This window comes from Xenopus laevis, chromosome 2S (genome assembly GCF_017654675.1).
Source record: "Xenopus laevis strain J_2021 chromosome 2S, Xenopus_laevis_v10.1, whole genome shotgun sequence".
NCBI classification, from domain to species: Eukaryota; Metazoa; Chordata; class Amphibia; order Anura; family Pipidae; genus Xenopus; species Xenopus laevis.
Genome location: NC_054374.1, coordinates 15,304,829 through 15,329,010, shown reverse-complemented (window position 1 = coordinate 15,329,010; position 24,182 = coordinate 15,304,829). Strand labels below are relative to the sequence as shown.

The window sequence follows — 24,182 nt, the reverse complement described above, 5'->3', positions numbered from 1 at the left end:
AATTTACTATTTGACCCTTAATAAATCTGCCCCAAACTGTTCTAGTTGCAAATTTTTATGTTAAAGGGGTGATTCAAAATTAGAACTGCATCTGTGGTCAAGTTGTGATAAATCTTGAATTCAAATTTACATTTGAATTGGGAGATTAAAATTTGAATTGTGAATTATGACGCCAAGAAACTATTCAAAAATTCGAGTTTACGATTTGACCCTTAATAAATCTGCCCCTAACTGTTCTTGTTGCAAATATTTATGTTGAAAGGGGTGATTCACCTTTAAGCTAACTTTAGTATATTATAGCATGGGCAATGCTAAGCAACTTTTTAATTAGCCTTCATTATTTCTTTTTTTTATAGTTTTTCAATTATTTGCCTTCTTCTTCTGATGCTTTCCAGCTTTCAAATGGGGGTCACTAACCCCACCTAAAAAAACAAATCTTCTGTAAGGCTACAGATTTATTGTTCTCACTACTTATGATTACTCATCTTACAATTCAGGCCCTCTCTTATTCCTATTCCAGTCTCTTATTCAAATCAATGCATGGTTGCTAGGGTAATTTGGATAAAATTAATCCAAAAATTAGTCTGGCTGCTTCTTGAAGTCAGGAAGATTTTTGACCTTTCTTATGGTCTTCCTCTGGTTTGCTAAGTAATTAGGCACTTAGAGAATAGGTTGAACTCGATGGACTTCTATATTTTCAGCTTTAACTACCCTCCTATGTCTCGTATTTGGTAAATTTATATTCACTGAGATTAACTTTTCCCTTAGCCCCATTGGTAGCAAGTTTTTAGGGTTGGGACATAAGGGAAATATGGTAAATGTATACTCACCAAAATGTACTTTTCCCTTAGTCCCTTTTGGCAGCAACCCTAAACACTTGCTGACATATGGGACGTAAGGGAAATACTGTTTACCAGTTTCAAAGCATGTTCCCATTAACAATTTCAGGACTACTTATTAATATCCCTGAACTTTAACCTCTGGGTAGTCACGACAGCCATAAAATGGAGATATTGTAAATCTTTTTTTATTAAACATAAACGGGGTCATGTTCAGGTTTCTTTTGCTAGCTAGGTGCCATAATAACACAATGTTGCTTATTCAGCAATCTTGGTTTAAGAGTTTTTTGTTTTTGTTTACTTGCCCTTTATAGAATCAGATTGGCAAGTATAATGTTTTAATTTAAAAAAAAATCCTATTTTTTTCTTATTTCTTCCACTAAAATAATCAGTTTCACTTTCCCGCTTTTTATGTCCCTGTGAGCAGTGATGGGTGATCCAAGGAATTTGCAGAACTCCCAGTAGTAGTATAAAGCTGCCTTTATTTTCACATATGGCAAAGTTTCAGACCTTACTGGTCCTTTTTCAAAAAGGACTAGTTAGGTCGAAAAGTTGCTGTGTCATAAAGGTGGTTTTCTACTACTGGGAGTGCTGTAAATTCCTTGGATCCAGAATGCAAAACATGTAAAAGTGAACACAGCGTACACCCCTTTAAAAGAAAAAGGTAATCACTAAGGAGCTCGGCTAACAAAATAACTTTTAGCAGTGATGGGCAAACCTGTCCCATTTTGATTCGCCAAGAATTCGTAAGATGGCAAAAAATGCATGGAAGTCATTAAGGGGCAGATTTATCAATGGTCGAATATCGAAGTTAAAAATACTTCGGAATTCGACCATTGAATTGGAATACTTCGAATATCGAAGTCGAAGTTTTTTTCATTGAATTTGGGTATTCTGTGGTCGAAGTAAAATCGTTCGATCGAACGATTAAATCCTTCGAATCAAACGATTTGAAGGATTTCAGCGATCGATCGAATGATTTTACTTCGACTTCCAAAAACTTAGAAGAATGTTCTAGAAGGTCCCCATAGGCTAACATAGCACTTCGGCAGGTTTAATTTGGCGAAGTATTGAAATCTAAGTTTTTTTAAAGAGACAGAGATTATCGAATGGTCGAATATTCGAACGATTTTACTTTGAATCAAATTCAAAGTCGAAGTCATAGTATCCTATTCGATGGTCGAAGTATCCAAAAAAATACTTTGAATTTCAAATTTTTTTTACTTCAAAAATTCCTTCGAATTCACTTTGACCCTTGATAAATCTGCCCCAAGTGTCAAACCGAGCAACATTTTTTTTACTATACATTATAGTCTCTCCTTAAAGGAACACTGTAAAGATTGACTGCCACTAATGTAAGTGAAAACCTGCAATGGTCACAATGCACTTATCTACTATTCACTGCTTTAGATAATATAAAGTGAAAACAGTAAATGAGGGGTGGGACTGCCTTTTACAACTCTATCGGCATCATTTATGTTTATTTGTATTTAATATTATCTGGCATGTTAACAGGGTGTCTTGGCAGCCACTGACCTCCACCAGATAAAATGCTTGGTGTGCCACAGCCTTAATGGAAAATTCTAGCAACACTGCTAGCACAGATGTTATTAAAATGCTGTAATGCACATTTTCGAGATGAGGAAGACCTTCTACTTGTGTGTGGGGCAATATAAATTTATGCTAATTGGGTTGGTTTCCGGTACATCTCTGCCAGCTAAAATGCACTGTTATAAATCTGCTTGGGTGCTAAAGACTGTCAGCCCCATCTACTATTGCAAGCACTGGTACAAAGCGTTCATGTATTAATACTATTCACAAAGGTATTTCAAGAATTTACCTGTAGGATTTATCATAGTCTGTGTTCTGAAATATGCCATAGAAATTCTGTAGCTAATTTTGTCTCACTAAATCTGAAACCTTTCAGTAAGAATAAAGGAAGAAAGCAAAACACTTTGCAGGCTGGTTTTACTTTGACTCAAGAGACCGGTTATGTCTGCCATTTATTAGCATTTTGAAGAAAGGAAAAAAAAAAAAACATCGCCGTCTGTTTATTTTAGCAAAGGAGAACTTAGCAATCTATTGTTCTGTCACTATAATTATTTCTGTCAGTCAAAAGTAGCAATTTTAGACCTCTGGAGACAAAGAATTTGAAGTTTGAAATATAAAATAATGCATTCTGAACAAAGAACTATTAGACAAATCTTTGCGCCTTATAATATCTTCCTAAAGATGGTGGCATTTTCATTTTATTCAAAGATGTTTTGTTATTACCTCTGAAACATCAGTTTACCTAATTTTTCCATCAAATATGTAATGGTAATATTATTATTATTTTTTTCCTTGTATATAACCTAACCGCTTTCTGCCCAGAGGTTATCTCTGCACCGCTGAAGTAGGGATTCACTATATTGAGAAATGTGCCATATTTATTCAAATTCAAGCTTGTTCGTAACTACTCCAGATATTGAAATTAAACAGAGAAGCTGAGCTCAAAATTCCAGCCTACATCTGTGCTTATAAAGGGGCAGATTCACTAACTTCGACCATCGAATGGGCTACTTCGACCTTCGACTACGACTACGACTTTGAATCGAAGGATTCGTAGTAAAAATCGTTTGACTATTCGACCATTCGATAGTCGAAGTACTGTCTCTTTAAAAAAAACTTCGACCCCCTAGTTCGCCATCTAAAAGCTACCGAAGTCAATGTTAGCCTATGGGGAAGGTCCCCATAGGCTTGGCTAACTTTTTTTGATCGAAGGATATTCCTTCGATCGTTGGATTTAAATCCTTCTAATCATTCGATTTGAAGGATTTTATCGTTCGATCGAGGAATTATCCTTCGATCGTTCGATCTAACTATCTGCGCTAAATCCTTCGACTTCGATATTCGAAGTCGAAGGATTTTAATTCCTAGTCGAATATCGAGGGTTAATTAACCTTCGATATTCGACCCTTAGTGAATCGGCCCCAAAGTGTTGGCAGTAGAGTAGCACTGAGATTATTACAGATTAGCAGAGAAACCTCCATTAGACAATATAAAGATAGCATGTTTCTGCTCTACCCTACGGCAGGCCATTGTGGAGACATTCTGTTCCTTTCCATAAAGGCAAATATTCTGCCTAGTTTTAGAGTAATAGAAATTTCACTCTCTATTATTAAAGTCCATTTAATAGGGGTCCATTTACTATAGCAAGATGCTCTCATAAAGTGAGAGGGCTGTGTATAACACCACTTTATACAATAGCTTCCTTTCAGTACAAGTGTTGTGTGGTCAACGGCACTGGGCCCATATTTTGTTACCCTAGTTTGACTTGTGGACTGTCAACGTTTTAAAGGGTAAATTAATTTCTTTCTTTGAAATTACTGACCAAGAGAGAGTTTACTCCTGACACACTGGCCATTTAAAAATAATAAGTGAGTGCACAGTGACATCCTGTCAGATGCCTAGTGATGAGTAGGGATGGGCGAATTTGTCCTGTGTCACATAAAAATTCACGAATTCCAAACGAAACAGAGAAAAATTTGTGAAATTCTCCAGCATCAAAATCAGTGCCGGTGACAATTCCAACACCGGTAACGATTCCAACGCGCATTAAATTTAATAGTTACATAGTTAGTTATATAATTAAATTGGGTTGAAAAAGACAAAGTCCATCAAGTTCAACCCCTCCAAATGAAAACCCAGCATCCATACACATACCCCTCCCTACTTTTAATTAAATTCTATATACCTATACTAACTATAGAGCTTGGTATCACAATAGCCTTTGATATTATGTCTGTCCAAAAAATCATCCAAGTCCCTCTTATAGTCATTAACTGAATCAGCATCACAACATCACCCGGCAGTGCATTCCACAACCTCACTGTCCTGACTGTGAAGAACCCCCTACGTTGCTTCAAATGAAAGTTCTTTTCTTCTAATTTAAAGGGGTGGCCTCTGGTACGGTGATCCACTTTATTGGTAAAAAGGTCCCCTGCTATTTGTCTATAATGTCCTCTAATGTACTTGTAAAGTGTAATCATGTCCCCTCGCAAGCGCCTTTTTTCCAGAGAAAACAACCCTAACCTTGACAGTCTACCCTCATAATTTAAGTCTTCCCTCCCTCTAACCAGTTTAGTTGCACTTAGTCTCTGCACTCTTTCCAGCTCATTTATATCCCTCTTAAGGACTGGAGTCCAAAACTGCACTGCATACTCCAGATGAGGCCTCACCAGGGACCTATAAAGAGGCATAATTATGTTTTCATCCCTTGAGTTAATGCCCTTTTTATACAAGACAGAACTTTATTTGCTTTAGTAGCCACAGAATGACACTGCCCAGAATTAGACAACGTGTTATCTACAAAAACCCCTAGATCCTTCTCAGTTAAGGAAACTCCCATCACACTGCCATTTAGCGTATAACTTGCATTTATATTATTTTTGCCAAAGTGCATAACCTGCATTAATCAACATTGAACCTCATTTTCCAGTTTGCTGCCCAGTTTTCCAGTTTAGACAAATCACTTTGCAAAGTGGCAGCATCCTGCATGGAACCTATAGTTCTGCACAATTTAGTATCATCTGCAAAAATAGAAACAATACTTTCAATGGCCACCTCCAGGTCATTGATAAACAAGTTGAAAAGCAAGGGACCTAGTACAGAGCCCTGCGGTACTCCACTAACAACACTGGTCAAATTAGAAAATGTTTTTTTTATCTTAACACTACCCGTGGTTATTACGGCTCCTGTCTATCTACTATTAAGGATAAGACAACACAGTTGCTTAAAACACATTCTTATCTCTAGTGATTTTAGAAACCACAAATTTTCTCTAAAACCATGAATGCCATGAAAGTTATTAAAAGATCATTATATAAAAAGCATGAATGACAAACAATGCATTTAATACAGTATGTAAACCTCGAAAACTTGGAAACATTCAAGTTTTTCGGACTTAATAAATCTCACATTTTTAGAGTTTTAGAGAAATAAAAAAAATACAGATTTCTAAGAGAAAAATTTGATTTGTGAAAAAAACAGAAATTATAATTTTATTAGTTTGCCAGTATATATAGAGACGTCATAGTCATACCATAGTCTGTCATTCTAGGTCTAGGACATTACTCGAAGTTCACAGCTATGGGAACATGTTCAAAATGCCTTCCCTTGAACAAATTATGTTGCCTGAAACAGTAAGGTCACGGGATCGCTTCCACCCTTGGGGGGTTATACCATAATACATGTAAAGTATTTTGTTTTACAATTTCATTCCAATTTATTGGTCTACTATAGTGATAAACGAATCTGTCCCGAAAATCTAGCGAAATGCATTGAAGTCAATGGGCGTCAAAATTGTTTTACACATGACATATTTTTACACGCGCAACAATTTGGTGAATTTTTTGCCTCTGCAACAATTTTGTCTTGGCAAAAAATTTTTTGCAGTGAAATTTTTCGCAAAAAAAAAATCTCAGATGGGGACATGCCTGGGAAAAAATTCACTCATCACTAGTCTACTATTTAGTTCTCCAATTTCATTTCGATTTATTGGTTTACTATTTAGTTCTACAATTTCATTCCAATCTATTGGTCTACTATTTATTATGTAATTGGTTAAGAGCCTTGGGCAATTTTTCAATTGGTTAACATTACCTCCATGGACACATTTTACGAGAATGGCTTAGCACTTTCTTAGGGGGTTAAAGTCCGATTTTATCTCAACATTTTCTGCTACAAACTCTGATCAAATCCGCTTGGGTTTTTTTACGCTTATTTATTATTACTTTTTTCCCGAAAATTTGCTTTGTGGGAAAAAAATAATATTTTCACAATAATTTTTTCATATTTTTCACCTGAAAACCGAAATTTCTTATGCTTTTTTTGTCTGAAAACGCTGAAAACGTCAGGGTATTGCACGAAACCCAGCGCACATTAAAAAAAATCATTGGGACTTCTCTTATATGCAACCCTTAGACAGGTTTGAGATGCCGGATTTTCTAATTTTGACTTTTTTGCATCCTCTGGGTTAATAAATTCCGAAAAAATAGTAAATAACCCCCTTATTATCAATCGAAGCCATCTCTGACTGGTTCAAGTTCACTTCAGAAAAAAAGACAGATGTTTGACTTGATGCTGTTTGAAGAACTGGGGGATAGATATTTATTTAAAAAAGACTTATTCTTACATCATTGCTTCCATATTCACCCTCTAACATTTTCTCACTCTCTCTCGCTCTCTCTTGATTTATATTTTCAAAGCAAGGATAAAGCTGTTTCTGCACGCCATAGGATAAAGTTTGATGGATGTTTATGCAAGATCCACAAAACTGTTTAAATGTTATTTTTCCATGAATTTAAATAAAGTAGGCACTTATCATTGCAAAACATGGATAATACTGCTAACAAATATGTTTTTAGCTAAGGCAGAAATGATGTATTGAAATACTACTGCATAACTCAACATAAATCTTATTTTATTTTAATGTGGAGAAGTTTAACTCTTGAAGTGCAAAGACCAGTGATAAGACAGCAAATTAGAATTCATCATTCTTCTAAAGCAAATACTTACAAACTATGATAACTTTAAGCCTATTAATCTCTGTTTGCCTTGACTGTGCTCTCAGGGGCATCAGTCCATGTCCCCATTTCCTGGACTCACAAAACTGTTTTATTTGATAACGTTACTGTTTTCCACTGGATATTCACATGCCATTAGTTTCAGTACTATTTAGTGCTACTTTTTTTTTAATTCCTATATGATCCATTAAACCAATTAAAATTCCAACCACCATTCTTCAAAAGGATGAAAAAGTCAATTCTTCACCCCCATTTCAATGTCTAAAATTGTGACTCTTCTGAGTCCATCAGCATCTGGATGTGACAGAAATTTGAGGAGTTGCAAGGTATGGGGCAGCTCTGGTTATATGGTTATATACTCATACTCACACCTTGCGATGGAATGCATGCTTACAACTGTATTTTATATGGCTAAGTATCTTCCTGTAATGCAATATATACTCACTGTGGGATCAAGTTCCCCTAGGTGGTGCTTATATGACCGCACAAATAAGGCAGCTTTCATGAAAAGTAGCCCACAGCATTGTGTGTGTATATTGATAGAGTGTTGTAGTCTAAAGGACAAAGTAGAAGTTATTATGTATTATTATTTATTTTATGTTAATATTGTTAAATTGTTGTTATTGTTACTTACAGCTGTGGCCTTCATTAGCCAGAAATTAGACTAGGGGGCACATTTACTATGGGTCGAATATCGAGGGTTAATTAACCCTCGATATTCGACCATCGAAGTTAAATGGATTTACTGCAATTCGTTCGAATAGTTCGATCGAACGATTAAATCCTTCGAATGGAATGATTCGAAGAATTTTAATCCATCGATCAAACGATTTTCCTTCAATCAGAAATTACTAGGAAAACCTATGGGGACCTTCCCCATAGGCTAACATTGGTGCTCGGTAGGTTTTAGGTGGCGAAGTAGGTGGTCGAAGTTGTTTTTTTTAAGAGACAGTACTTTGACTATCGAATGGTCGAATAGTCAAACGTTTTTTAGTTTGAATCGTTTGGTTCAAAGTCGTAGTCGAAGGTCGAAGTAGCCAATTCGATGGTCGAAGTAGCCAAAAAAATACTTTGAAATTCAAAGTATTTTTCATTCTGATCCTTCACTCAAGTTAAGTAAATGTGCCCCCAAGTGTAAAATTAATTATATAACACCCATGGTGTATAAAAGTGGCATTGTCACAATCCCAGGGTGCCAGCTCTGCAAGACAAAAGTGCTACAATGATATCGAAACATCTAAGGGGTCGTTTATTATGTGAAGGGTAAGAAAAAAGTGCAAAAATGCATGAAGAATTGTGCCCCTAATGGATACAGCACTTCCTGCATTTGGCATCCTCGTAGTGGACCCCCTTTCTGCCTCCAAGCCCTTCAGACATTCAAGTTAGGGAGCATCAGCTTGTGATTGTGTGTTTTGCGAATTATGTGGGAAATTTGCTAATTTTTTGGCAAAGCGAAATGGGAGAAATTTGCCCATAACTATTACTCACCTATATGTATATAGTAATAACTGGTAGATATTAAATGGTGTAGTGAGATTTGCTTTATTTCTGCTCCGGTTCAAAATGTGCCGCATAGAGACATCTTTATCTGTGTCAAGGTCCAAGTCAAACTTTAACCCTTTACTTTTTGAATACTTGTGTGGGACAAAAGCCCCCAATATAGTCTGCTATGTGCCAATCAATGTATAATGCAGGAAAGTCTCCTGTATAACTAGCTGAAAAGCTATTTTGCATATCTTTTGCCTTTCACTAAAGAAGTGCTTTTTGGATTTCCCCCAATTTCTATCAATCTTTGGGAGATACATTTTAATATCAGTACTATGTTCAAAGGGCAACCCTCCACATGTGCCCCCAGACACTCGATAATGGAAAATTTGAGCCAAAGCTAGGTAGAAAAGTAAGCAATTATACGTATAGGATCTATTACCCTGTTCGATTGGAATCTGAGGTTTTCCAAATAAGGGATCTTTCTGTAGTTTGGCTCTAAAGTCTTCTAAATATAATTTAAATGTTAAATATACCCAACAGAATTGTTTTGCCTCCAGTATGAACTTATGCAGCTCAGTTGCCATCAAATACAAGGTACTGATTTATTATTATAGAGCAAATGGAAATAATTTCAACAAAATATTTAATTATTTTCCTAAAATGTTTTCTACGTGACTTGGCTTACCTTTAATACGGAGCATTCTTGATATAAGATTTCCAGATAAGAGATCCCATAAGTGTACCTGAGCTACACAATGATCCAACTTTAGCTCTGTAATATTTCTCTGCACATATTAAGTTATATTGAGTATTTATATATATTTATATATATTAAGTCTTTGAGGAAATGTCATTGCAATGATGTATAAACTCTGTTTGGTATTCTAGTGGGATACTACACATAATAATACCAATAATAGTACACAAGGAAAACAAACACAGAAGATGAGTCCATCATGTATATATTTCTGCCTTGTAGCCTCTATGTTTTATGCTTAGTCTATAATCTTCTGTGTCATTAAAGTCACCTTCCAAAATCACATTGTACATCATTGTGTTTGCTAATAGAAATCTGCCTTTTTCACTATTATTCTAGTATCTAGAATACTTTTTTTTTGCTGCCCATGATGCACTGCCCCCTATCACAGCCCATTTTCTCATTTGGTTTTGATGTTTTGTTGTATTGAGACATGTTTCCTATTAAATCTGTAGCTGCATTGCATGCGTTAATATTTCTTTTTTCTTACTATACATAAAGCCATTGTAATCATTCCATTTTAAATTATCTCAATTTCATGTCTGCAGTACCTTGTCAAATTGGAGATTTTTGTCTGTGATGTTCATTGTTGTATGTGTGGTAAATTAGAAGAATACAAAGTAGTATTTTATATATCATTACTCTGACATTTTGACAAAGTCTGACACATTTCAGATTTCAATCATTAAAGAAATCCTGTCATGTTTTTTATGATTTAGTTTTTATTTCTAAATTATACAGTTTACACTGCAAAATAGTCACTCTACAATATAAAATTTCATTCCTGAACCAGCAAGTGTAATTTTTGTTTTTTTTTGTAATATTGGTGTGTGTAGGTGCCAGCTCAGGTCATTTTGCCTGGTCATGTGCTTTCAGAAAGAGCCAGCACTTTAGGATGGAACTGCTTCCTGGCAGGATGTTGTTTTTCCTACTCAATGTAACTGAATGTGTCAAAGTGGGACCTGGATTTTTACTAATCTACCAGACAGCTGTTATCTTGTGTTAGGGAACTGCTATCTGGTTACCTTCGCATTGTTCTATTGTTAGGCTGCTGGGAGGGAAAGGTAGGGGGTGATATCAGTCTAATTTGCAGTGCAGCAGTTAAGAGTGACTGAAGTTTATCAGAGCACAAGTCACATGACTGAGAGCAGCTGGGAAACTGACTAGCCCCATGTCAGATTTCAAAATTAAATATAAAAAAAAATCTGTTTACTCTTTTGAAAAACGGATTTCAGTTCCGAATTCTGCTGAAGCAGCACTATTAACTGATGCATTTTGAAAAAAAAAATGTTTTCCCATGACAGTATCCATTTAACGTAATGTGGCTTATAAGAGAGCTGAATTACACGAGCAGAATTAGTACCTCTTATACAGTTGGGACAATTATTAGCTATATCAGTAGCTTAGAATCTTGCAAATAATACTGTAAAATCACATTCTTACTTATTGCATTTATGGGTCAGATGTTATTTTACTATCCCATAGCAACATAATTCATTTAAGTTAAAATAAGATTCAATGCATAATGCACCACTCGGCATAGTTCTTACCAGTTGACAAACTGAATATTCTGGAATCAGTTTGTTACTCCTGAAAGTCATTATGAGACAGATAATTCTATAGCTTTTTCTAAACGGGGATGAATCCCTGACATTGCCTTCCACTGAAACGTTTCTCCTGCAGTGTAAATGGCTGACCTCTTGTCTCACATATTTAGATTTAGAATGTTTTGTAGAATGAGTGCTGACACCACAAAAGAATATCTATTATCCCACCTATTATCTCTGATGTTATACTGCATAGATATGGTTTCAGGGGTTGCATTGTGGGCCTGCCTGACCTCCAGCTCATTTGCTCAGCACCACAAAAGCATGATAGATGCAGGAGCAGAGGCTAAATAATTGCTACATTTTAAATCCATGAACTCGTTTTGTATTTAGTTAACGGATACAGATTTGAAAGAAAACCCCAAATTCTGGATTACAAAATAAAGTGTAAAAATTAGATTGTATATGTGAATACCCAATAAGATCAGTGGTTGGAGGTGGGACCTTAAAGTCAAAATTGCTGAAGAGTCACATGAAAAAAGAATTTCCTGTGAAGGCTTATGTAAAAAATGTACTTTCCTGAATGTGGTCTGTGACCCTTGGCTTTATGCTTATTTGGCAACGGATAGTTGTTCCCAAACTGTGGGGGTGTAATTCCCTAAGGAGATATGATAAGTAACATGTGATGGAGATGCAGCACTAATACAGCAGTTGGGGGCTTGCAGGCTCAGATTTATGTAAATCTACTGCTGACTCGAAGGTGAAAGTGTTTTTGGAGGGAGATTTCCTTTTTCTCCAATGATCTTGTGTTTTTCTGTGTCTCATTGCAGCTGTGTAGGAATCACCCAGAGTCACCACTAGCAGAGGCTAATACCAGGAACTACTGGCAAAAAGCAGCCACATCTCCCAGTACAAGAGTCATGTAATTAAAATATAGGTTTACTACACCAGCATGTCACAAAGCCCAAGAGAGGGATCTGCAGCTGTATAGTCTGACGTTTTCATTGGTGATTAAAGTGTCTGTGAAGGGGGTGATTAGGAGAGCAAGACAGGTTTGTAGAAAACAGATTAGAAGGGGAAGATGTGCTTGAATATAAGGGCTGCAAAAGACGGAGGAGAAAGTTCATGATGAAAAAGTTAGAGCAGTGGAAAAAGAAAATGGAAAATAAAGAAAAAGAATTAGAGTAATACAAGTGAATAAGCAAGGAGAAAGAAGAGACAGTATGGAACAAGGGAAGAACAGAGCAAGGTAACCTCACTTTGGTCCCCTTCTCTTTTTAACACACCTCTTTTATATTCTTATTTTCCATTATCTCTTCTGTTTTTAATCCTTACTGAAAAGTTTAAAAATAAAGATGAAAATTCAGTAAATATTTTGTAATATGTTGGGGTGTTGCTCCTGCTTTAGGCTAACCCAGTTTTACAGAGAATTTGAATTTGGTAATCCTGCTTTTTCTTCACTTAGGGTCTTCAAGTATGACTAGAAATCCCACAATTTCCCAAGTAATTCTCTATGAACACAGATCACAGGGACAGTCCACAAATAGTTGACAGGAAACAGGAGTTTGCCTTATGGTAACTTAATCTAGTTGCTATGAGCTGTGTATTTATTTGCCATGGTTTGTAATATATTTGTTGTACCTGTATATATAAGATTTACTAAATTTGCATCTTCATTTTAAAATTGTGTTCTATTGAAATCAAACACTGATACATGAAATCCCCTGTTCATTGGGCATCCATTAAATAAAATGTTGAAGTCTGGGAAAAATGTTTCCCCCCCTCCCCCTTGAAATATCATAAAGCAAAATCTTTTCTATCAAATTTTATGCAAAGATAAATTAGTATTTAACAATACATAACCATTGCAAAGTACATCAAAAAGTACATTACAGGAGAAAAACTAAATCTTCCATTCATATTGCAAACAACTTGAAACATACATAATATTTCTTGATATAAATTGTAAGAGAAATTGTCCATCAAGAGTTCCTTCTAGCAAACCGAATATAGTTTGTTTCCTTTAATGTAGCAAGACACGTATTTTTGTTTATCTATGAATCAAACATGAGGATTATAAAAGAGTTTTTAGAATGTGCCTCAAGGGGGAGCCGTTAGTTCTTCTTGCTGAACTGAATGCTGATGCTGAGATTGCAAGTCATTCCAAGCTGAAGCTCTGAAATTTAGTGATCCGGAAAAAAAATTGTGATACATTTAGTTTGAATTGTTGGAAAGAAGTCATTGCAAAGTTAAACCTCCATATTGATCTCATTTCTTGGAGTCTTAGAAATCCACAGAGTTGATTGGGTTGGGCTCGTCTTTGACCGTTCTTTGCTGCATGATTTGGAGAAGAAGGAAGACATTCATACAAGTTTAAGATAAACAAATTAGTAGAATACATCCCAGTCTACAAACAAGTTCATGGAACCTCTTGGATAACAAACATGATAGCCGATTGGTCAAAAGTAGTGATGGGCGAATTTATTCACCAGGTGCGGATTTTTCGGCAAAGCAAAACAGCCAAAATTGGCCCATCACTATTCAAAGCTAAAAGCTGGAAACACTTGCTGCTTCAGCTTCAATTAATGTATCAAACCTCAACAGTTTAGATTAAACATTATTAATCTTCAAAAACAATTTAAATTAATGGAGAATTTTTTTGATCTTTTTTTTGTTTGTTTTTTTTCTGAGTTGAGAAAAAAAGAACACTGTTACCTTCTGGTTGGTTTACATTGTGTCTGGCCTTTAGAAAATGAGATACTATATGATGATACTGTATATTCTGATGATGTGTCTTGATTGATATTCTGCCATGGAATAATGTATGTTTCATTTCAAAAATGACAACATTGAAATAGCACACAAACACAATTTTACTTGTTCTTTCTGTGATTATTTCAGGTGTACATTTTGACAACAACTGAACTGGAAAAAGTATTTGGAAGGTGAATTATCTATTTAAATTTCAACATATTGTAGTTAGTCTGAGTATCCAGTGCAAGGTCTTGATTTTAGCTTAACAAAGAAAAAAAATAAGGAAGGCCACGTGTTTAAAACATGTCCATCCTGGATAGACTAAAGGATCCTCAATGCTTATTATTAATTTCTTTCTATTGTACTATTAATAATATTTTTCATTTTACAATGCAATAATCCTTGAGAAACCAACTCAAAAGTGTGTAATACAATGGAAGTAGTTTTTCATTACAAAAATGAAGTTTGAAGCACAGTATGTAACAAAAATAGGTACAGGGGTCTCTGAAAAATGTGGCCCTTGAGGGTAAAAAAGTGGACAGTTAGTTAAGATGCTTCTCTTAGATATTAAGGGGGAAGAAAGCTACTGATGATTTGGGAAATGTGTAAAAACAAGAAGACCAAGAAGACCAATATTGTGAGATACTTAGAAGGTTAGTACTACATGTATTGGACCCTGTTACCCAGATGCTTGGAACTTGAGGTTTTCTGGATATAAGATCTTTACATAATTTGTATCACCATACTTTGTCTGCTAAAAATTATTTAAATATTAAATAATCCCAAAAGGATTGCTTTGCCCCCTATAATGGGTGATTTATTTCTCAGTTGGGATCAAGTACAAGGTACTGCCTTATTATTACAGAGATAAAGGAAATCATTGTTAAAAATATTATTATTTGATTAAAATTGGAGATGGCCTTCTCACAATTCAGAGATTTCTGCATAACAGGTTTCTAGATAACAGACCCCTGTAGTACTATTATTTTGACCTGTATTGTGGAAGTCACGGGGACTGTTGAATTAACTAGAATATAGGAAAAGTCTCATTTGGTAGGTGTGGATGAACCCTGTATTATCATCTGTAGTAGAACCAATAAAATGAAAGGTTAGTTGATTGATGACTACAGTGGTCAAGATATGACAAGTGCCATTATGGCATCTACTTTGAATAATGACTATATTGTCTTTAATGTTGCATGAAGTTTTTTTTAGAGGTTTTTAGAGTAAATTTAAGCCTGATGTGAAAAAATCCAACTTTGAACCCCCTTCCTCCCTTGCAGGTCAGCTGTTAATAAGCTATAGGTAGGAAGGGGGTTCTTGTTGATACCTGTTGAATCCTAGTTGCAAGTGAAAAAATGTTAGTCTCTTTCCCTAAGGCACCCCACAATAAGGAACCTATCAGTGCCCAATGTGCTTAATAGCGTTATCAGAGTTTATTCTCTTTTAAAACCTCCACAAAATGAATTTACATATACATAGAACTAAAACATATACCTGCAGTATATCCAACAATATTGTTTTAAGTTATTTATTAGCTAAGTTCTCCATCAGAACTTATTTCATTGGGTATTGCTCATTGCCATTTGAGACAAATAATATAACTGTATTTTAACATGACTATAGATTTAACTGGCACAAGTACTACTTTTATTCTCTTTCTGTATTGTGGTTTTACAGATCATTACTCTACACCACAGTCTTTGCATTACTGATGAACAGTAGACTCAAAGAAACTTTACTTGACTTAATTATTGAAGATCCTGACAGTAGTGCTGAACATTTCTTAATTTCACTTTCTTTGCATTCAGTAGAGAAGAACTTGGAAGGTGGATGCAATAGAAACTTTGGACTTTTAAAGGGGAAGAGGAAATTGTGATTTTGTCAATATATCAGCCCGCTTCCTTATTCAACTGAAATTTTGAATTTTAGATTACATTACTGGCATTATATAATATAATATAGGTGAAATAACAGAACCGGAAAAAATAGACAAGTAACTTTATGAATTAATATTATATGGTGTATATAGTGACAGAAGCGTTTTTTCAGTGTACTCAGTGTCAGAAAGGGTGAGTGACTAAGAAATATGGCAGAAAAGTTAAGGGGAGTCTACTCTATATCAATGAAGTACAAATATAACTCCTGCATTATACTAAGAAACTTAACTATACTAAAATATAGGGATATGTATTGATTTCAGGTGGTAATTTACCTCCAACACCTCTCAAGCTGGTTAGACTTAGCTGCTAGAGCAAATGTTTGCAAATAGTAGTATGCACTACCCTTTAAAGGATGATAGCCCTTTAATAAAGTCATTTGACTGGTATCAGAGAATGTTCTAGGAAGACTTAAAATAAAAAAACTATGTTCACTTAAGTATAAATAAAGGATATTAGTGTAAAGGCAACACTGTAGGGCAGATGTCCCAGACATTCAAATTTTTATAGAATTTTTAGGAATCAACACCACTGGCCAGTCAACTGGCAAGTTTGAGTGGTTCAACAAATGCCAAAAGTAAATAACAAAACCTGTCTTTGGGATTTGTTACCCCAGACCAGTCAAAAGAATGACTTGCCTGGAATATCAAATTACATAGAAATGTATGCCAATTATCTTTTTTCCTGTTAATTTTACAAATATCAGTATTAGCTGCATGGGCCTGACTCTCAAAACAGATTCTACCATTACCATCATTAATCTGTTTTGAATTGGTATAATTTGGTAACCCACATGTGTCGATAGAAAAAAAAAATTTATAGCTACAATATCAAAGTAAATAACAAATCTTGTTTTCAGTATGTGTTATCTCAGAACGGTCAAAAGAATGGCTTGCCTAGAATATTAAATCCCAAGAAACATATGTCAATGATTTTTTTTCATTACTTTGACAGATATCAGTACTGGCTTTATGGAACCTGACTTTCTACAGAGTCTACCAGAATTATAGTTGATTTGTTTTTTATTGGTATAATTTGGTTGTCCATGTGTGTCTACAGTAAAAAAAAGAAGAAGAGGATAATTGTGTTCACCACAACAATTTTAAACCATTAAGAGGTAGCTCAGTGAGGGTATGGCCACACATTTCAAATAAAGACAAGGAGTCCTCTGCACTCACTCACATAAAATATTAAGGATCCATGTTTGTTGCAAAATTGTACTAAAAAGAGGCAATAACATATCTGTAGCCTTACAAAGCAGTTTTTTTTTAATATTGGGTCAGTGACCCCATTTGAAAGCTAGAAAGAGTCAAGAGAAGGCAAATAATTAAAAAACTATAAAAAATAAATAAATAATAAGTGAGAAGTTGCTTAGAAATGGTAATTCATAACATACTAAAAGCCAACAATCATTTCTCACTACTTATACTGCTTGATCTCTCAGCTGCATTTGACACTGTAGATCACCCTCTCTTCCTCCAGTCCCTCCATTTGCTTGGCCTTCGTGACACAGCCCTGTCCTGGTTCTCTTCTTACATCACCAATCGTTCCTTCAGTGTCTCCTACAGCAGAGTAGCATCTTCTCCCCTACCTCTTTCTGTTGGGGTTCCTCAAGGCTCTGTCCTGGGACCCTTACTATTCTCCCTCTATACTTCCTCCCTCAGCAAATTAATCAACTCGTATGGTTTCCACTACCACCTCTATGCTGATGATACTCAGATCTATCTCTCATCTCCTGATCTCAACCCAGAACTCCTAACTCGCGTCTCCTGCTGCCTGTCCACTATCTCTACCTGGATGTCACAATGCTACCTTAAATTAAGCCTCTCTAAAACTGAAATGGTTCTCTTTTCTCCAACTAACACCACTAACATCCCGGAAGTATTCATCATAGCTAACAATTCCACTATCACCCCCTCTCCCCAGGCCCAGTGCCTTGGGGTTATCCTAGATTCTGCCCTGTCATTCACTCCTCATATCCAGTCACTTATTAAATCATGTCACTTCCATCTAAGGAACATATCCAAAATACGATCATTTATCACCCAAGATGCTGACAAAATTCTTATTCACTCTCTCGTGATATCACGTCTAGACTACTGTAACTCTTTTTTAATTGGCCTTCCCCTCCAGAGACTGTCACCTCTCCAGTCCATAATGAACACTGCTGTGAGGCTCATACACCTCAGCAACCGCTCTTCCTCTGCCACGCCATTCTGTCAATTCCTGCACTGCTTCCAGCTACCTCTCAGAATTAAATTCAAATTAATGACCCTGACATTCAAAGCACTTCATAACTCTGCCCCACCCTACATCTCTGAACTCACCTCTATATAACCCAACTGCTTACTATGCTCCTCTACTGGGCTGCACCCCTCCTCTAGAACTCTCTCCCACGGTCTGTCCGACTTTCTCCCAACCTTTCTGCTTTCAAGAAATCTCTGAAAATGCAATTCTTTCGAGAAGCCTACCCTCACTCTGCTTAACTACCAAACACAACACCACATTCAGTACCACATTTCTCACCCACTTAATTTGATCTTGCCCACTCCCACACCTTGTGTATTACTCTCTTCCCTTTAGAGTGTAAGGTCTTTCTGCATAGGGCCTTCCTCACCTTGTACAGGTATTGATTGTGATGTATGTAACTCCATATGTTCTATGAATATAATTTCATGTGATTTAGTTGTATAATCACATTTACTTTACAGTGCTATGCAATATGTTGGCGCTATATAAATACATGTTAATAATAATAATAATAAAAGTTAACTTAAAGGTAAACCACCCCTTGTTGCAGTATACAGGTTTGTGAACTATTATCTGGAAACCAGAAAGACCTGGAATTGTATCCCCATTGCTAATCTCGTATCTCATATTTATATATGATATTTATTCATATTTGTTTTTTTAAATATTAAAGGGGAGCTGTCACCGTAAGAAATAATGCCACATTGTTTTCTTTTATGTTTATCAAGCACAATAAACTTCTCTTACACTATATAAGTTATTTAAATCCAGTCTTGGAATTACATATTCACAGCTAGCAGGTAGGTGCCATTTTGTGGACAATGCTATTAAAGCAAGCTTTGCATCATGCCAAAATGAAAAACTAGAAAAATTCTAGTTTTTTTAACTATAAAATCGGAATTGTTAGGGATTTATTGTACCCTGAGGATGCAAAAAGTCATAATCTAGAAATTCATCATTTCAGACCTTCTGATGTTATATATAAATCAATGGGAGAGGTCCCTGTCCTGTTTGGAAGTTTCTGTGGTCTACGTTGGAATTAGCACGCTAATCCAACTATTTTTGGCTTTTCAATCAAAGATCAGAAAAATTCAGACTTTTCGGGAAAAAGCCCAAAAAAATCATACGATTCAGGAATAAATTCCGAAAATTTGCTAGATTTTACCAAGTTTTTTTCAATGATCTGATTAAATTTAGCTTTTTCTTAATAATAAATAAGGTCAAATCATGGATTCTAGTTTGGTCAGACTTTTTTTAATAAAATAGAATAATTCAGATTAAGATAAATAGCCCCATGTATCATATATGTATATATTTGTTAATTAAAAAAAGGTTTCATGGACTTGTATTATACAGCTTTTTATATCTGGGTGACAGGTCTCCTTTAATTCTATATATTTTTATTTATTATTTTGGTATATTTTAATATTCTGCATAATAGATCCTCAAAGTCTGCTTGTACAAATCAAAAATGCCAGCCTTACCTTTTATGTACCATCTGAAAGCAACATGTTCCAAAAGCAACCAGTATCAGCAGAAGGAGAGGTATGGTGGGGATAATTACGTAAATTAAATTTGGCATTATACCTAAAAAAAGAAAAGCAAGACAAGAGAATTGTGTAATTGAGTTTTCTACGCTATTAAGTATTTAATAAGTCTTCTTGTTTCACTTATCTAATTTTAGTTTGCTTTGAAAAAAAAATCTAACCGCATTATGTCTGTCCTAGCTTTTAAAATTATTGATAATTTATAAATGATCTACTGCTATTATATGTGTAATTACTGATTTGATATACAGAACCCACTGATGCTTTTCTTCAACCTGACAGGCGCATAAAGGCTATATTTATTGCATTGCGGTAGCTTTATTGGAAAATGAAGTAACCGGTTCACCCACACAAATGAATTTTAGCTGAGCTGTTTCAGGTTAATAAAAACAAATTACCTGTTTCAGCAACAACCACATGGGACGGGTCTTCTCCGGGCTTGCCTGTTACAGAGATCTTTTCAGTAACCACGCTGGGGAAGGAGTCTGCGAACAACATGAGATTTCCGTGATATGGCTGTTTTTGAAATTCACCCACATATGTTTCTGTTTTACATTTTTATCATCCAATGTCTGGACATTTTCAGTCGTCACAATAATCTAGCTGTGAAAAAAACTAAATCCGATGGGACCTCTAGATACTATTGTATTACATCTGGAAATTGAATTACAGACAGACATAAAGGCAAATTTTAGAACCATGCACAAATATACCGTCTTCTACTAGATTACATTCACATATTTATAGTCTACCATAAACTTGTCTCTTATAATTCCTTGAGCCTGATGAATGACCAAATATTTTCAACTGGAAGCTTTGAGTTTCTTACCATATTCTGGATCTGCTTTGTCTCCTAATTCTTTCTCTAGGATATTTTCTGAAAAAAAGAAAAAAATAGCCTAAGATGTGTAGAACTCAATTAGCTAAACAGAACAGGTGCTCTTATATTTCTCTTACATTAATCAAGTTAATATTTTGGGGATGTAAAAATAAAAAAAAGAACACGTAACAAAGAATAGTCTCACATCAATAATAACCTTCCTTTTGTAAGTGGTTTGTGATTTTGGAAATGAGTTAAGGTAAGTTAAAGATTTTATTTTAAAGAAAATATATAATTTTCTTCAAATAATTATAACTCTAAATAAAAGTGTCGTAAAATGGCAATAAAATAAACAGCATTTTCAGAATTATTTTGCTGAATGAATTTGTCCCATTGGTATCAATTGGTCAAGCTTTGGGAAAAGTTTATTAATCATTAAGTTGCAATACACACCATTGCAAATTAAAAATGGCCTTCATCTGCATGATCATGACACGTTTGGAACTCCAGAATTAGTTAGTTTGCTCTTAATTTCAAGGTGTTGTAAAATAATGGTGTATTTGTCTTGTGTTGGTCTGATGTAAAAAATACTTATCCACTAATTGGCCTGTTAACTTGACAAAGCCATCTTTACAAGTTCAGACAAGAGCAGAAAAAAACATGCCGAAAGAAGTCTTTAGGAACCCCAACATTTATTGCACGATATACAGGGAGCTCCTGCCACTACTGATGTTAAAATGAATGGGTCTGTCATTACAAAGAGGCTGCACAAATGAGATCTACATGGGAGGTGGGCCAAAAGGAACACTTTGTTGTCCAGAAAGAACATTAAGGGAAGACTAAAGTTTGTCTATGAACACCTAAAGGTAAAGGCCAGAACATCTGGAACATTGTGCTCTGAACAGACAATGTACAGGTATAGGATCCCTTATCCGGAAACCCGATATCCAGAAAGCTCCGAATTACGGAATGGCTGTCTCCCATAGACTCCATTTTATCCAAATAATCCAAATTTTTAAAAATTATTATCTTTTTCTCTGTAATAAGAAAACAATAGCTTGTACTTGATCCCAGCTAAGATATAATTCATCCTTATTGGAGGCAAACCCAGCCTATTGGGTTTATTTAATGTTTAAATTAATTTCTAGTAGACTTAAGGCTTGAAGACCCAAATTACGGAAAGATCCGTTATCCGGAAAACTCCAGGTCCCGAGCATTCTGGATAACAGGTCCCATACCTGTACTATAAATATATACCCAAGATATACGTCCCAAGGCTCAATTCTTAGTTAAAAATGTAAAGTTTATAACAAATCACATTTAAAATGGTGCATTCTGACCCCACATGGCCGCGTTTCATTCCGGTACTTAGTCATAGGTGACTTTTCTGGGTTTTTTTTCAAAAGACACCTATGAGTAACGGAGGGTATGAAACATGTAAGGTGGGCCATGTGGGGTCAGTATGTACCATTTAAAATGTGATTTGTAATAAACTTTCAATTTTTAGCCCTGGAATGTTTATCTTGGATATATATTTATAGTACATTGTGAATGCCTTTGGAAGCGGGGCAAGTCCCTTTAGCTCGGCTTGGATTGACAGGAATCAGTTATACAGACTCCCCATTAAGGATAGAAAATAATCTCTGAACAGACAAGGCAAAGCGAGAGTCAGGGTCCTTTGCCACGGAGTACTAGTAAGACTTGTTCAATGAAAACAAAAAACAGCATTTTACTAGAAGAACCTGATACCAACTGTAAAGCATTTACTTTACTTCTCGTAATGCAGGGTTGCCACTGGTGCCTGAAAACAGATTTAGGAATCTAATTCAAAAACATCATATTGAACTAAGTATACAGCCAAAAGAGCTCTTTAGTTAACTAAACAGAAACTCCAAGCCAAAACAAGCAAGGATGCATTTGATGAGAATAACATTGTTAGACATATTTGTTTTTCACATTCACCACAATATGTTTATTACATCCCCATCTATCACTAGCCTTTGGGTGGGAGGTGTGACCATTACCTTGACCTTGCCAAGAACTCCAGTTCTTATTCTCAAGATACACAGAGGTATTTAATTCCACTTATAACATCCCAGAATACAAACCTTTGTAGTATATTCCAATGATTCTATTTTAACCATCATTAATGGTTTGCTAATTTGCTCACATCATGATAAAAAATAATTATTTCCCCGGGTTCCCTACCAACCCAGTATAAAGAAATGCTGAACGTAGGGTATGGTCATCCCCCAATGCAACAAAAGACTGCTTTATATGAAATCCCCAATGCAAAAAACGACTAAAAAAAGAACAATCCTGAAGGACTAACTATTAAATATTGGTTGTTTTTGTTTTTTAGTCATTCATGACATGTATCTTAACATGTGCTGAGTGATTAATAACAAAAAAATAGATGTACCAATGGGGTTTACAGACAAAGAAAATATGACTTTTTTTGCCCTTTTTTATGTTTTATGCTTTTTTTATGTTAAGTAAATTCAACTAAACTACTGAAATTGATAACGCTTTCTCCACTTTGTGTGAAATGCTGCAAAACACCTTGATTAATGTAAGGGATGCATCAAATCCTGGATTTGGTTGGGAGGTGAAATCCTACCATTTTTGGCAGGTTGGGATGTGGCCAACAACTTAAAATTACATGACTTTAGGGGGCCTATTTACTCATTTTTGAGGTTGAGAGGTTTTAGAGGTTCCGCCTTTTTTCTCAAATCATGAAAAAAACGAAAACTCAACTCTTGGTTGCATATGTGGATAGGTGCAGGTCAGATCAGCTTTCCTCCACTTGTATCTTTACACTGCTGGAAAAAAAATATCCCAGTGTGGCACCCAAGCCTTTACCATTTTTATAAGTACAGGTATAGGATCCCTTATTTGGAAACCCGATATCCAGAAAGCTCAGAATTACAGAATGGCTGTCTCCCATAGACTCCATTTTATCCAAATAATCCAAATTTTTAAAAATAAAACAATAGCTTGTACTTGATCCAAACTAAGATATAATTAATCCTTATTGGAAGCAAAACCAGCCTATTGGGTTTATTTCATGTTTAAATTAATGTCTAGTAGACTTAAGGCATCAAGACCCAAATTACGGAAATATCCGTTATCCGGAAAACCCCAGGTCCCGAGCATTCTGGATAACAGGTCCCATACCTGTATTCTTAATAAATAAATCGAAAGTAAAACTTTTATTTATTTATTAAGAATATTGATTGGTAATTCCACCCTAATACAACCCAAAAATGAGTTTTTAGAAAGCTGACGAAAATTCTTCTGATGGATCATTTTATAAGTACAGGTATGGAATTCATTATCCAGAGACCCATTATCTAGAATGCTCTGAATTACAGAAAGGCCATCTCCTATAGACTCCATTATAATCAAATAATCCAACTTTTCAAAAAAGATTTCTTTTTTCTCTGTAATAACAAAACAGTCTTCATCAAAACATCTTTTATAAGAGACTCACCACGTGAATGAGGAGGCTCAGGTGCTCTGCTCGAGCCTTCAGCATTAGGGAGCAGACATCACTGTATTGTTTGTAGGGTAAGCAATCCTCCAGGCAGTTGTAGTAAAAATTGGCCTTTATTGAAGTACAGGTACGGATAACAGCCTTACGCATTTCATGTTCTCACAACACTTAATCATAG

The 24,182-nt window shown here is 35.4% G+C and overlaps 1 protein-coding gene across 1 annotated transcript in view; it reads right to left on the bottom strand.

Annotated features, from left to right (window-relative positions):
• Positions 1 to 13,009: 13,009 nt before the first annotated feature.
• Positions 13,010 to 24,182, bottom strand: part of chodl.S (chondrolectin S homeolog) — a 53,649-nt gene continuing 42,476 nt past the window's right edge. The window contains exons 4-7 of the mRNA XM_018248857.2: positions 20,518 to 20,565; positions 20,087 to 20,173; positions 19,626 to 19,728; positions 13,010 to 13,531 (exon numbers count right to left, since the gene is read on the bottom strand). Coding sequence (XP_018104346.1) covers positions 13,447 to 13,531; positions 19,626 to 19,728; positions 20,087 to 20,173; positions 20,518 to 20,565 — 323 coding nt within the window. The 3' untranslated portion in view covers positions 13,010 to 13,446. The remainder of the gene's footprint in view (positions 13,532 to 19,625; positions 19,729 to 20,086; positions 20,174 to 20,517; positions 20,566 to 24,182) is intronic.